We start from the raw sequence: 13,714 nt of genomic DNA on the forward strand, positions 1-13,714 counted from the left end.
TAGGACAAATATACAGCTGCTTTCTCCTAGTTCATTGAGAATAAAAGTTTGTACTAATATTGTTTAGACAAGATATTATGTCTGCATCTTTTCCTCTGAATAACTACTATGAAGGCAACAATATGAAATGTATTAATTATTGTAACCATCCTATTAATCTGATTTGAAACTGCTTCATTGCTATTTTATCTTTCTTTTCTCATTAAAATTAATAAGAAAAATAAAAATAAATATAAAAAAGAATTTCACTTAACAAGGTAATCTGAATTTCACAGCATATGTTGCAATGCATAGTGCTGTCTTCCAACCAGTTATTCATATTACCAGCTACGTGCATACAAAATTGGAAAAAGAAAGAAAAAAGAAATAAATGTGTAAGAAATTAAGACAAGAAAAAGGAGAAACAATTGAAAAAGAGACAAAACAAATTAAGCATTATCTGCTTCTTTCCATAGACCAGAAGAAATGCACAGTACAACTGTCCAAACCATCCTGCTTACATACACAGATAAATCTCTTTCCTCCACGCCCTCTCCTGTCCTTCTCCTCAACTCAGTAACTCTTTCCTTTTGAATAAGTTCATTCCCATACCCGAGTATCTATCGTACTCTTCACATTCCATTTTCTCTTTCAGGTTCTCACACTAAGGAGACAATACAGTGTTTGTACATGCAGGTCTGGTTTATTTCACATGAGAATATGGTCTCTAGTTGCATCCACGTACTCATAAAAGTCTCAAATTTATCTTGTTTTATAGGTGAATAATACTCCATTGTGTAAAATTACCACATTTTCTTTATCTCTTCTTTTGGGAGCTGCTGTCCTACCTACTCATTAGACTTTGAAGAAAACTGATTGTCAAGACTTCAAAGATATTCTTTGTTTTGAGGAATCTGTCTAATATACTACCAGTGCACACAGATGAATTATTTCTGACCATCTCCATAATGGAAGCAGTGGAACACTGTTCTATGTTTTGAATTCACTTGGTAATGATGTAACACTGTCTCTTAACACTCAGTGTTGGCAATGGTGTGGGAAAATAGGTACATTTAAACTTCATTGATAAAAGTGTAAATTTATGAATGATTTCGTCGTTGTTTTAAAATATGGAACGCTTCACAAATTTGCGTGTCATCCTTGCGCAGGGGCCATGCTAATCGTCTCTGTATCGTTCCAATTTTAGTATGTGCGCTGCCGAAGCAAGCACTTGTGAATGATTTCTAGAAGAAATTTTAGCAGTTTGGATCACCACAAAATGGTTTGCCAGTCTGCCAATAATTCTCCTTTGAGGGCTTCATCCTAATGAAATAATTGGGCAGGCATGACAAGTGATTTTGCTCACAGGTATTCCTCACAGCATTGTTTATAAATGTAAAAATATCAGGAATAAGCTACATTCTCATCACTGGGAGACAAAGCAGAGTAATAACCTCTTTCAATGACTGCCAAAAATTCATATAAAAGCTGAAGCATATTTATACCTATTGGAAGGGATCATTTTTATGAGACCGTCCCACATTTGCTCTACTAAGAGAACACATATTGAACACTTGAGGTTTAATGTCATAACTACATATTCAAACTTGCTTTGCCGATGTGTGCGCTCATGGTACTGAGTTCTAGGCAAGGGGATGTGAAAGGAAAAATGTGAACAGTTTCGATGCTGTGTGTTCACAGCTAATGGGCAGGACTTCCAGTTCCTTTCCCCAGTCTTTGCAGTTGGAAGCTGGAGAGCAACACCTCGTCAAGGGCAGACCACAGACCAATGGGGTGGAAGGAGCCTGGGCCACGGTGCCACCAAACTTCCAGATTCTGCTCACACCCCCCATAGGAACCTCCACCTCCTGAAGCTACCCTGCTTTGGGATGCTTGTAGAAGCCCAGCCTATCTTCTAAAATGTATTGTATGCAAAGGATAGAAGAGTAGGTAGTTGTAATAGATAGGGAGGTCAGAGAAGTAGGTTTTCAACAGTAAGAATGGATGGACTAGATAGGTAATTTATTTATTTTTATTTTTTAAATTTTTTTTAATGTTTCCTTTATTATTATCTTTTTATGGTCAGCTCAGCCCACCCAGGGGGCGGGTCTGGCATGGCATGTGGTGCTGGGGATCGAACCGAGGTTCCTGCATGCTTGCCTAAGCTTGCCTAAGCAGGCGCTTTAGACCACTGAGCTATCTTGCCAGCCCCTAGATAGGTAGTTTAGATAGTCCTGTGTAATGTTCATCAAACACAAAGAGTAGTTAACTATGGATGTTGGAACGGAAGGTATTTTGAATTTCTTGGTTATACTTGTCCATGCTGCAAAGAATTTGAATGACACAGTACATTATTTTATTTCTCATGAAAATTTAAACCACTGAATTTAAGGGCAAAATAAGAATCTATGGAAGTATACATTCCAAAGAGGGCTGTATGTTAAAAGAAAATGAAATAGATATGAAGATTATCCATAAAGAAATCTTCCTCAACGGTTTTGAGTAATAGTCAAATGTACAGGTTCTCACCGTAAAAGTTTGAGGTTGGAGTAATGACAGGAGTATCACTCTCTGTTGAACTGTGGAGCCATCGCCATGGCTTCTAAGAGGCATGGTGAGCTCTCTTCCTCCTAGACAATGGTCTGTAGGATGAATTCTTTTCAATAGATACTTGAATAATTTAGAGGGCTAGCCACATAGCTCAGCAGATTAAAAGGCCTACAAGCAAGCACAGGGGCCGGGCGCTCGATCCCCTGGCCTGCAGTGCCAGCCCTGCCCCCGGGGCACATTGAGAAGGCAGTTGAGACTGGGCATGGTGGCATGCGCCTGTAACGCCATCTCTTGGGAGGCTGTAAACATGCGGATCACTATGAGTCTGATTTAGTAATGCGACCCTGAACACCCTGTAGACCCTTCCCTAAAATACAGAAAAAAAAAATAATGTAGAAATATGGTTTGCTTCATGGAGTAGAATTATATACTTTCCCAAGGGAGATGTAATTGGCTAAATTTTATTTTTATCTTTTATGCACTGGGGAAGGGATTCTCCTAGCACAAAGCTTGGTCCTCAGCAGGAGTTAATAATGTGGCGAGACAGATATGACTAGGAAGATTCTGCATCTTGTTGGTAAGATTTTCAGGGTGCCCTTAATCAGACAGCAGAGTCCGAGTGCTCAGTCTGGTAAATAGTCTGATATTATAGTAAATATTAGTAATTATTATCTTTAAGCTCTTCTGTGTTTGTTTACAAAATTCCACTTTGGGGAATTTGTCTTTATAAAAGCATCTGAAGTCTTTTTTTTTTTTTTTCTCTCTCTCCCAGTACTGGGGATTGAACTTAGCACTTGCCAGGCAGGCACTTATTCTACTGAGCCATCTCCCCGGCCTATAAAAGCATCTGAAACAAGGAGAAGTTTTATATACATAGATGTAAAATGTTAGTTACATAATCAGCGATCTAGAATCTGCTCAGAAGCACGACAGCAGCATGCCAGGAAATGCACATCCTCACTACAGGCTTACAAAGATCTTGTAATGCCACAGTAAACTTTTATTTTATTTTTATTTTTTTTGTATTTTAGGGAAGGGTCTACAGGGTGATCCAGGTCTCACTACTAGATCAGACTCATAGTGATCCGGGGGATCGAACCCCTGGCCCCTGAGCCTGCTTGTAGGCACTTTAATCTGCTGAGCTATTTGGCCAGCCCTAAAAGGTGAGAAGGATTTTTTTTTTTTGGGCTGGCTCAGGCTGCCTTAAGGCAGGTCTGGTAAGGCTTGGGGAACTGGGAATCAAACCATGATCCCCTGAGCCTGACTGGGTTTGCCTCAGCAGGCGCTTAAACAACTGAGCTAACCCACAAGCCCCTAAGTAAAAGTTTTAATATTTGGTTAGGTAAGGAAAAAAATACTAGAGGCTCTGGTTGCCTTTTTGATCCCATTTCCTTTATCATCTATTCTTTTATACGTCATCAGAGAATACTTTCATGCATGTGGTTGAAATCTTGTTGCTCTTCTGTGCAAATAATCACTACAGCTTCCTTGTTAATCAGAGTGGAAATTAAAGTGCTTGCAGTGGGCCATAGGCTGGAATATGGCCTGGACGATAAACTCCCACCCTGCCCTCGTTTGGTCTCACATCTCAGGATTCTGGCTTTCTCATCTTCCTGGCCACCGTGGCCTCTTCCATCCTCTTCCTATGCTGCACAGACCTTTGCCTGGAGCTCCTAAGCTCACAGAAGCATCCTCACCACCTCATTTCTTTTTCCCCTTCCTCCTGCTTCTTGGTCCATGGTCAGATGAGTGGTTCCTGTGTCCCTGCAGTGTACTTTCTAACTTTCCTTTCCTTCTTCCAGAATCTCAGTTCCATGCCATCCGGGGTGTGTCTGAGTTGCTTAGAGCAAGAATCTGTACGTGTTCAATGAAGAGTTGGTGAATGGATGAATTCTGGGTTAGTAATTTTTATTTCAACTTTTTAGGATGCTCTAAATATAAGGAGCAGGTGATACTTTTAATTTTAATTATGTAAGCGACACATGAATTTACTCTTACTGAAAAAAATTCCTGATATACAACTGTCCTCTAATCCACAGTCTTCCACTAAAAAATATGGGCCCTATTTTTCCCAAAGTCAAAATGACCCTAAAAGATAAAGATTTCAAATGGATTTAGGACATTTTGGCAGTGTAACACCACAACTAAAGATACTGATGAAAGAGGACTTCCCGAACTGCTTCAGAAAGTGGGAACCATGTGGGATAAGTGTGTTCAAAGCAAGGGGAAATGCTTTGAGGAGAATTATTGGCAGCGTATCTGTTACTTAAAATTTTTCTAAAAAGTTACATATTCACTGTATATTTTGTCCACTCCTCCTATAGTGGACTGTTTCCTCACTGGCAGATATTTAGCTTGTTGCTGATGTTACAGTGAAAGAATGCTGCATGATTATTTTTTTTCTTGCCTTTTGTGCTCAGACAACTCTTTCTCTATGATAAATCCAAGAAAAAGAACTTACTGGGAAAGTGAATGTACACATATATAAGCATAGCAGACATCACTATATTTTCCTATCTTTTTATGAAAACAAATTATGAGTATGAAAGGGCACAAGCTAAGCTGGAAACACTGCAAGGCTCACAGCTGGCTACACCCACCTGATAGGTCATTGGTCCGATTATTGAGACAGTAGCAGAACCTTGTGGGGAATCTGGCCGTGTCCACTGTCTTCAGGTTAGAAACTGTGAAGAAAGGGAGTTTCTCCGCAACTTTGATATCTCAGTTGCTCTGCAGCCCCTCCTCCACCACTGTCACCACGAGGAAGAGACAGCCCCTACTCACTGTTGTAGATGGCCAGGGAGACCTTGTGGAAGGCGAAGGAACTGTAAGAGGTAATGCTCAGCAGGGAGAAGAACCGCCTGCTATCTGCTCAAAGAAAGGGAGGAAAGGGAACAAACAGCAGACACCTGCTAACGAGGCAGCAAAGAAACCGGACTGCCAGCAAGCCAACCGGCTCATAAACCAGGGACAACACTGAACATTCAAATGACAAAAGTTACAAATAAGAAAAATAAAACCAAAATAAGAAACAAAAGCAAACCAAGCAGAATGTCTCACTTGGCCAGACATTCTTTCCAGAGCTCGGGACACTTTCTAAATAAGAAGGTATCTTGGTTTCCTGGGGCTGTTGTAACAAACTGCCACAAAGTTTGTGGCTCACTCAATGGAAACTCGGGCTTTCACAGCTTTGGAGGCAGGCAGGAACGCTAGCACAGGAAGGTAGCAATCCTTAGGACCCTGAGTTGTAATGAACATCTCTAGTGACTTTTATTTGGATAAGTTTGTGTCATTTGGGGACAGGTGCTGCAGTGGCTGAACCTTTGGGTTTTGGTGTGTACATGTCACTACCAGAGCCCGTTCTGCCTCAGCTTTCTGGGAATAGCTTCACAGAGAACTTGATGCCATACACAGGGTACAGCCTCGGCTCTGTGCTTGTCAAAGTTTTTAGGAGAACGGGTATGCACCAAGCTTGAGTACCCACTGCTCAGTTTCCTCATGTTTCTCAGGTGGGAAGCGTCATCATTGCATCATTGGTAAAAATGTCCATTTGGGCCTCAGCTAAGACCAACTAACTGAACCTGAATCTTCAGGGCCAGGACCTGGGGGCTGTGCTATATGTTAAACATTCCAGGTGCTTCTTACAATGCAGTAAGTTTGGGAAACTTTGGGAACATCATGGGCTTGAGCTAAATGGAATTCCAGTCTGAATCATAGTAAGAATGCTTCATTTTCTGCATCTGAGAAGTGGGACTGATGGTACCACCTGCTGGGAATGTTCTTGGGTTAAATAAGTGCTGACAGAGCTTGTGTTCCTTGAAGGTGGGGGCTATGACTTAGGGTTTTTTTTTTCTGGTTAAACATTGTGTTTATTTGTAGATTAAATATGGTATTTGTGTGTCAGATTGACAAGGGCTGGGATGCAACAGTTAAAGTAGATTGTCAACTTGATTGGTATGAGAGCTGTATAGGGAACTGATAAACTTCCATGAGCTTTTATCCCTCCCTGGTCCTGTCTTTATAGCAGCTGCATTGTTTTGTTGCATTTATTGTCTGTCTTCTTCTAGGTGATGAGTGGGTTCAAGACAGGGATACACCTCATCTTATCTCTGTAAACCTTCTGTGCTAAGCACACAAAATATTCAATAAATATTTTATATGAATCTATGAGGCAAGTCCTATTGTTACCCTATTTTATGGATAAGGAAATTGGCATCAAAAAGGTCAAGTAAATTAGCCAGTGTGTGGTTAGGTCTTCCTAATTCCAGGGTCAGAGCAAGTAGCTTCTTATAGCTTTGGCAGCCAAGAGTCACAGTGAGCTCACAGACCCAAATCACAGCTGTTCCCATACTCAAAAATGAAGACCCAAGTTTTGGTTTTCAGCATGTAAAGAGCCAGTTAGGAGCCATGACTTTGGAGTCTCTGTCCTGTTCTGCAGAGCCAGGTGCAAAGCTTTGCAGAGGACAGGACGGGGTTAACAGGTGCACTGGCATGCTGCCCAGAGGCCTGGTGAGGCATCTGTCTGTCCCCAGTCGTCACAGTAACTCATCATTCTCAGGAACCACAAGCATCCCCAAGCAGCCCCAGTGATGGCAGCTCCCTGGGACCAGTAAGAGCAGGGCTTGCATCTTTGAGACTACAACTCGAAACATTGAGACAGAGAGAGGCTAAGTGAACAAGGATGGACCCACCACAGAGAGGTGTGCAGCTTGTCTGTTGCACAACCCTAGGAAAAGCCACTCACCTGGGCCTTGGTGTTGAATCAGTGTTCCTTATTATGCTTATTTCTGTTACTTTTACACTTGTTGGAATTTGAGCTCTCCTTGGGCAGGGACTTCTGTCAGGGTTATTCACTGTCTTGTGCTCATACCAAAATAATGCCTGGCACATGATAGATACTGACCTCTAAAAATTTATTGGACAAAGTGGGATATAAATAATGTGGGAAATAAAAGATGCACACTGGAGATCCTTCTTGCTTTGCAGTTAATTTTGGAAAGGTCTACTTCTCTATATCCATCATTTGACTTGGTTAGAATATATTCACATACATCCATTATTTGACAAAAGAAATTATTTTACTACAGATGATAAAGAGCACAGAATATTGGAATGGCATCATAAGCATTTGGTAGGACTCCGCCTTCTAAAAAGGGTAGAAAGTCCAGATAAGAGTAAGTTAATGAATAATTATTGTTTATGGCAACAGACCTTTGATTGCATCACTGACAGTAGAGCATGTTTGGAGTGTGGTTTGCTTCGGGGGTGCCTCTAGACTTCCTACCTCTCGCTAATGCTTTCAGTCTCATGGGTTAGGGAGGAGAATGTACTCTCCACCTTCAGCTCCAGGAGAATGAGACACGGAGGAGAGAGTCATCCTGCCCAGGTTGCAGACAGGCCTAGCAGAGATGCTGGTGCAGGAGAAAAATGGGTCTGTATTGCGTATGGTGCGGCACAGGTGGTTACCTTTCAAAGCTCTGCTTAGCATCCTGTTTACAACCTCCGTCAGGTTAAGTGCAGACAGATCAACAGACCTTGCAGGCAACTCTGAAAGAGATCCAAGGACATGCTTGGCAGCAGGCTTTTCACAGCAGCAGAGTTTCTTGTTGCCAAACCCCAGGTGGATAAACTTCCTTCTCAGACATGTGCGGAACACATACCAAGTGTCAGGCACAAGAGCTCTGAGACAAGAGGCAGTGGCTGTCAGGAACTCAGGAGGCAATAGCCAAGGACATGCTGAGTGAGAAAGATAGTACCCGGTTCAGTGATTGTTTCATCTCTGCTTTTGGGGAGAATGAAGATTGTTTGGTAGGAAGCCATAGACATCACAAGGGACTCTGCAGCTCTGAAAGTAGAAGCCAGAAAATGCCACAACTGCAGGGCTTGGGCTCCATCCTCTCAGAGATCCAGGGTTAGCAGGCCTAGGCTATGACCTAATGTCAAGTGGGAAAAACAGATCCTCCCCAGGCACTGGTAGACGGAAGCCTTTGGAGGAGACATTGTGGGTAAAGACCCCTTCTCTGGCAGGTAGCTTCTCCTCAAAGAGCCAGAAACAACAGAAGACCATCTGGAAATAGCAACTGTGCTCCTCTCTCTCTATCTTTACAAGCATTGTTAAACTTCCACTTTTGTTCAGATAATAATTTGAGAGATGGCATCACCCACACCAAGGGGCTACGGAATGGATGCCCAGGACAAGGGAGAATTTGCTTAGCAGCCCGTCGCCTATGGTGGGGGCAGATGCTAAACCAGAGACTCACCTGTGGAAGCAAGAAATGCCAGGCCTTCCTCCTTCCACTCTTCTTTAAAGACAGACCCTGGGGAGGGAGAAGGTTCCATGAGGGCAGTGCAAGTCCCCATCTGGGCTCTGGGAGCTGAGAAAGCTTTGGAAGCTCTGAGGCTCAACCATGTAGGAATGCTGGGAACACTAAGGAAGGTGGGTTCCCACGATCACCTTGTGCTCAGGCCTCATCTGCAAACACTGATCTCCTTGGACTGGGTATAGCCTAGATGCCCACACTATAACAGCTATGAAAGCTATTACCTAATCTAACTCTAATCTACCTAACTCTTAGACTTGGTTGGGAAACAGAGGCTCAGGCCAAAAAGCAATTCAGGTAACTTTGTATAACTGTAGTGGTAAGCATAGGCTTAGAACCTGCATTCTGGTACTACAGAGAAATAGCCCTTCCTGACCCTTAGGCCCCGCAACTACCATAGTTGGTAAATTTCATGCTATCAAATGAGAAAATGCCAAAGGCAACTTGAAACTATCAAAAGCATTTCATTCACTCATAAATCCATCCATCAATTGATCGATCCATCCATCCATCCACCCATCCATCCACTCAACAGATACTCCCTGAGGATCCAGTGATATGCTAGGTGTTAGATATGAAGAGCTTAACAGGAAATGACCTACTCTCCACACAAAGCTTCCTGTTTTGTGACTTCAGCAGGAGGAGATTCATGGGGAGTGACAGGTGAGGAGCACCAACATGGAAAAGAGCAGGTGATGTGATCACTTGTACCAGGGCAGTCACCTGGGGTAGGGGTGGAGAAGGCCTCCTGCGGGGATCATTTATTTCCAACTGGAGGGTGCCCAAGCATATTGCACCTGCAGCTATCCCTCCTGCAGTGACTGGGCTCAGGTGCATTCATGTGGAGAGAGGGGCTCTATGGGAGGAAGCTCCAAGGTACAGAGAAGGAGGAAGGAAGGATCAAGGTACAGAGAGTCCGAAGGGTGCATGGAACATTCCAGATTGAGTCAGAGTTTAGGGCTGGATGACTTACTTGTTGGAGCAAGAGAAGTCCCATCCTTTTCCTTCTTAACACCTTTAATTCCAGACACTGTAATAAAAGTCCCATCAGTCAAGTGACACTCAGGAAGTGCCACTCATGCAGTCCATAAATCCTCAAAACTTATCTTGCCCAGTGCCCCTTTCAAGGCAGAGAGAACTAGGACTCAGAAAATCAAGAGGTGTGCCTAAATCTTGCCTCTGGCTAGAGGCTGAGGGAAAACTGAAACACAGCCATCACCCCTCTTCTGCTTTCACTTCATTTCATGTCATTTTAGTGTGGTAAGAACACTTGTTATAAGATATACCAAAACATGGTGCTCTTAATTATAGGTACCATGCTGTATAGCACAACTCTAGAACTTATTCTTCTTGCAAAAATGAATGTAAGGCTGGTGAATGCCTTTTCATGTACCTTGATTCACTTAGAGACCTCACATGCTTCATTTAGATTGTGTACTATTTGGCTGGCAGTGCCCAGCTTCTTGCACTTAGCTTGATGTCCTCCATGTTGTTACAAAAGGCAGAATTTTCTTCTTTCTAAAGCTGAATCTTATTCCACTGTGTGTATGTAAATATGCATTGCATTTTCTTTATCGGCTCATCTACTACTGATGGACGGTTAGTTTGTCCCCTCTGCTTTTCAAGTACCCTTTTGAAACTGGGGCCAAGTCAACTATTGCTTACTTAATTCAACTTGACCTTTTACAAATTGTCAAGGTTCTTGGTTCTTGGTTAAATGTCAGAGATTCCATGATTTTAGGTAGATGGAAGCTGTAACTCCCCTCGCCCACACAATAAGGTTGCTGAAGCAGAGAGGTTGTATTACAACAGGAGGCAGTTGGAGACTGATATGAATTATGCAACTGGCCCAAATCTGTCACACAACCTGTTGTGTAGCTCGGGAGAGCCCAGCTATGTCCTGGCACAGTGAGCGGCCTATACCTCTCCATCTTGTAGCAGCTGCTTTGACATCTGAGGAAAAATCATTGGCCATGCTGGCTACTTGTCCTTCCTGTAGGTGACATTCAGGCTGACCTATCTTCCGACCTCCAGCTGCGGGATTGTGGGATTCTCATACTTTCAGCTGCAGCAGTGGACACAGGCCAGTCTTTCTGAATAGTTGTCATTCTTGAACAATCATCTTTTTATCAAAGAAAGACTTTCCATCAACCCCCTTCTTTTCTTTCTTTCTTTCTTCTTTCTTTCTTTCTTTCTTTCTTTCTTTCTTTCTTTCTTTCTTTCTTTCTTTCTTCTTTCTTTCTTTCTTCTTTCTTCTTTCTTTCTCTTTCTTTCTTTCTTCTTTCTTTCTTTTTTTCCTTCTTTCTTTCTTTCTTTTTTTTTTTTCGGAACCAGGGATTGAACTCAGGCCCTTGTGCTTGCCAGGCAAGCTACCGAGCTATCTCCCTGGTCCCAACCCCCTTTTTAACATTACACATCCTGGGGTGGAGTTGGCAACAATCTTTGAAGTGCCAACTAAACATTTCTTGGACACATAATTTTCAATAAGATATTACAGAGAAATATTTTTTATGGCTAGAAAGACCCTTAAAATAGAAGGAGCCTGACCTTCTTCATACTTCTCCATGGTTAGTATTTTACCACATTTTATCCTTTGTCATTACTGGTTCAGGAACCGGTCTCATTTGAAGGGAATAAAATTGGAATCTCAGAATAATGATTTGTGGAAAACTATCCTACTTACAAATATTGGTGCAATTGGTGTCTTCAGGAAGAGGGAAATGGTTGGCTGGGGTGGGGCTTGTTTCCTTTATATGCTCTTATATCTTTTGTTATTTGAATAAAGTGACTGCTCCAATGAATTAAAATTAAATTTTAGACAATAAAGATCAACTTCTATGCCCCCTCCTAAAAGAAGCATATTAAAACATCATCCTGCTTGCTTATCAAAAAATATAAGAGCAAATTATAAGTACAGTCCCTGATTCCTCTGTCTATTGTGTTGTAAGAATTTTACCTTCTCATGGTATGGTTGATCTCATACCATCAACAAAGGAAAAATGGAGAAAGATGAGATTGCCATGAAGGTGAGGATGGCAAACAACAATACTTCCCATTGTACAATCTTCTATCACTGATAGATTGTCATAGCCTAAGTGGATTTGATAAGATACCGAGAATATAAATATTCAATGAACTAATAAACAGCTCATAAAACTGTTCCTACCACTGTTAGAGTGTTAGATAGAGGCTCCATTGGTAGTTAAGGAAGTCAAGGACTTTACCCAAGAACAGAGTGAGCCACTGGAGAATACTACCCATTTACCTGTTATGCCAGCAGATAGGAAGCTCATCCCCTTTTGTTTCTTAGCTTCTCCTTTGATGGCAGACACTAAAGTAAAATAGGTCTCATCAGAGAAGTTATAGCCCAAACATGAAACCAGACAGAATTTTATCCAAATTACCTTTCACAGATGAGAAAATTATGATCAGTGATTCTGACATGATTAAAGAGTCCCCTTTAGCTTGCTGCTTCATTTCACCATTCATCATTTAGAACTTACTGAAGAACTATAGTAGCACCAGTGATTGGTAGTGTTACTGAGCCCCATAATTGGCTAGCTGCTGTGTGTGTTGAGGAGGCAGACATAAAACCGTGGAGGAAGGACAAAGTGAGGACAATGCTCACTACCTGTTTAACAAGTATGGGACTGTGGGGGTGTGACCTGGAGCCTGGTCTCATCTCGGCAGTCTGGAAGCCTTCCCTGGAAGGGGCTGCTGAACTGTAATTGGAAGGATGAACAGTATTTGGGTAGGATGTAACTAGTTGAGGGATATTTGATGGGTAGAGACCAGCATGTGCCCAAGGCCTGCTGTTCATGGTACATTAAGGAATTGGTGGAAGGCCAGCAAAGAAGAGAAGGAGTGGACACTCATAGGCACTCGTGAAGGTAAGGAAAGCAGGAACACGTGGAGCACATAAAGTACTCAGGAACTTATCCCACAAAAGTAGGTAGTGACTGAGTAACTCTGGGGGAGAGCAATGTATGGAAAATGCAATGAAGTAAGATAAGGAGGAAAGGTCACTGAGGCAGATGGTGAGCAGATCGTGAGCCAAGAAGAAACAGGAAGGAGAGAAGGGTGGATGGAGCAAGCGTGGAAACAGTGGCAGTGCACAGCGTTCTGTGGCACAATTGAAACTCCACCACAGAAAGTCAAGAGGTGAAACCGGACACGGGATTTATGATTGCCGTTTTGATCAAACTCATTGCAGATTCTGAATTGAAGTACTGGCTAGTGAGATTCTTAGAAACAGTGAAAATCCAGACTTATAGAAGTGGGAGAGAGACTTACAGAACTTACCGGACCCACCTGTGTTCCCGAGGGACAGGACACATGCTAGGGCTATGCACAGCCTCCCCGGAGGACTGCAAAGCAGGAAGTTTAGCATATTGTGACACTCCCGTCACCTGGAAGCACACAGGCAAGCAACCAGAGGAAAAGGCTTGATTATTAAGGACACTGATGAAAAATATCCCTTGTGAACACTACATAGGAAATCCTCAAATCATGAGTTATAATAAACACACGGTGAACATTCATTTCTTTTTAAAACATTATAGTAAAAGACGCATTGCCATGAAGCCTCCTCCACTCCTCCCTCACTTTGAATACAACTGTCCCCCTATTCTTGTCAATTTTAAAGCAGTTCTGCAAGTCCCCCGGCATAAGTGTCTTTAGTTGTGCTCTCCTGGCCACTTTGATGTCCTGAATTGTTTCAGCATATTTATCTCTCATGAACATTTTGACTTGGGGGAAAAGCCAGCAGTTACATGGTGTTGGATCCAGTAAACAAGATAGACAAGGGCAGGCTGTAATGTTTGTACAAGGCTGCCTTTCAGCTGGATGGAATTCCACTGTAGCAT

General features: G+C 42.4%; 1 protein-coding gene and 1 non-coding gene across 2 annotated transcripts in view; both read right to left on the bottom strand.

The window, feature by feature from the left end:
- The window catches only part of Hhla1 (HERV-H LTR-associating 1), a 39,140-nt gene extending 25,901 nt beyond the window's left edge, over window positions 1–13,239 (bottom strand). The window contains exons 1-6 of the mRNA XM_023702607.1: window positions 13,161–13,239; window positions 12,115–12,180; window positions 8,790–8,846; window positions 7,996–8,076; window positions 5,314–5,397; window positions 5,130–5,213 (exon numbers count right to left, since the gene is read on the bottom strand). Of these exons, the coding sequence (XP_023558375.1) occupies window positions 5,130–5,213; window positions 5,314–5,397; window positions 7,996–8,076; window positions 8,790–8,846; window positions 12,115–12,180; window positions 13,161–13,239 (451 nt within the window). The remainder of the gene's footprint in view (window positions 1–5,129; window positions 5,214–5,313; window positions 5,398–7,995; window positions 8,077–8,789; window positions 8,847–12,114; window positions 12,181–13,160) is intronic.
- LOC111812966 lies at window positions 1,104–1,210 on the bottom strand. The gene has a single exon (XR_002818329.1). It is a non-coding gene; the product is annotated as a U6 spliceosomal RNA (small nuclear RNA).
- Window positions 13,240–13,714: the final 475 nt, after the last annotated feature.

This window comes from Octodon degus, unplaced genomic scaffold, assembly GCF_000260255.1.
Source record: "Octodon degus isolate 3935 unplaced genomic scaffold, OctDeg1.0 scaffold00154, whole genome shotgun sequence".
NCBI classification, from domain to species: Eukaryota; Metazoa; Chordata; class Mammalia; order Rodentia; family Octodontidae; genus Octodon; species Octodon degus.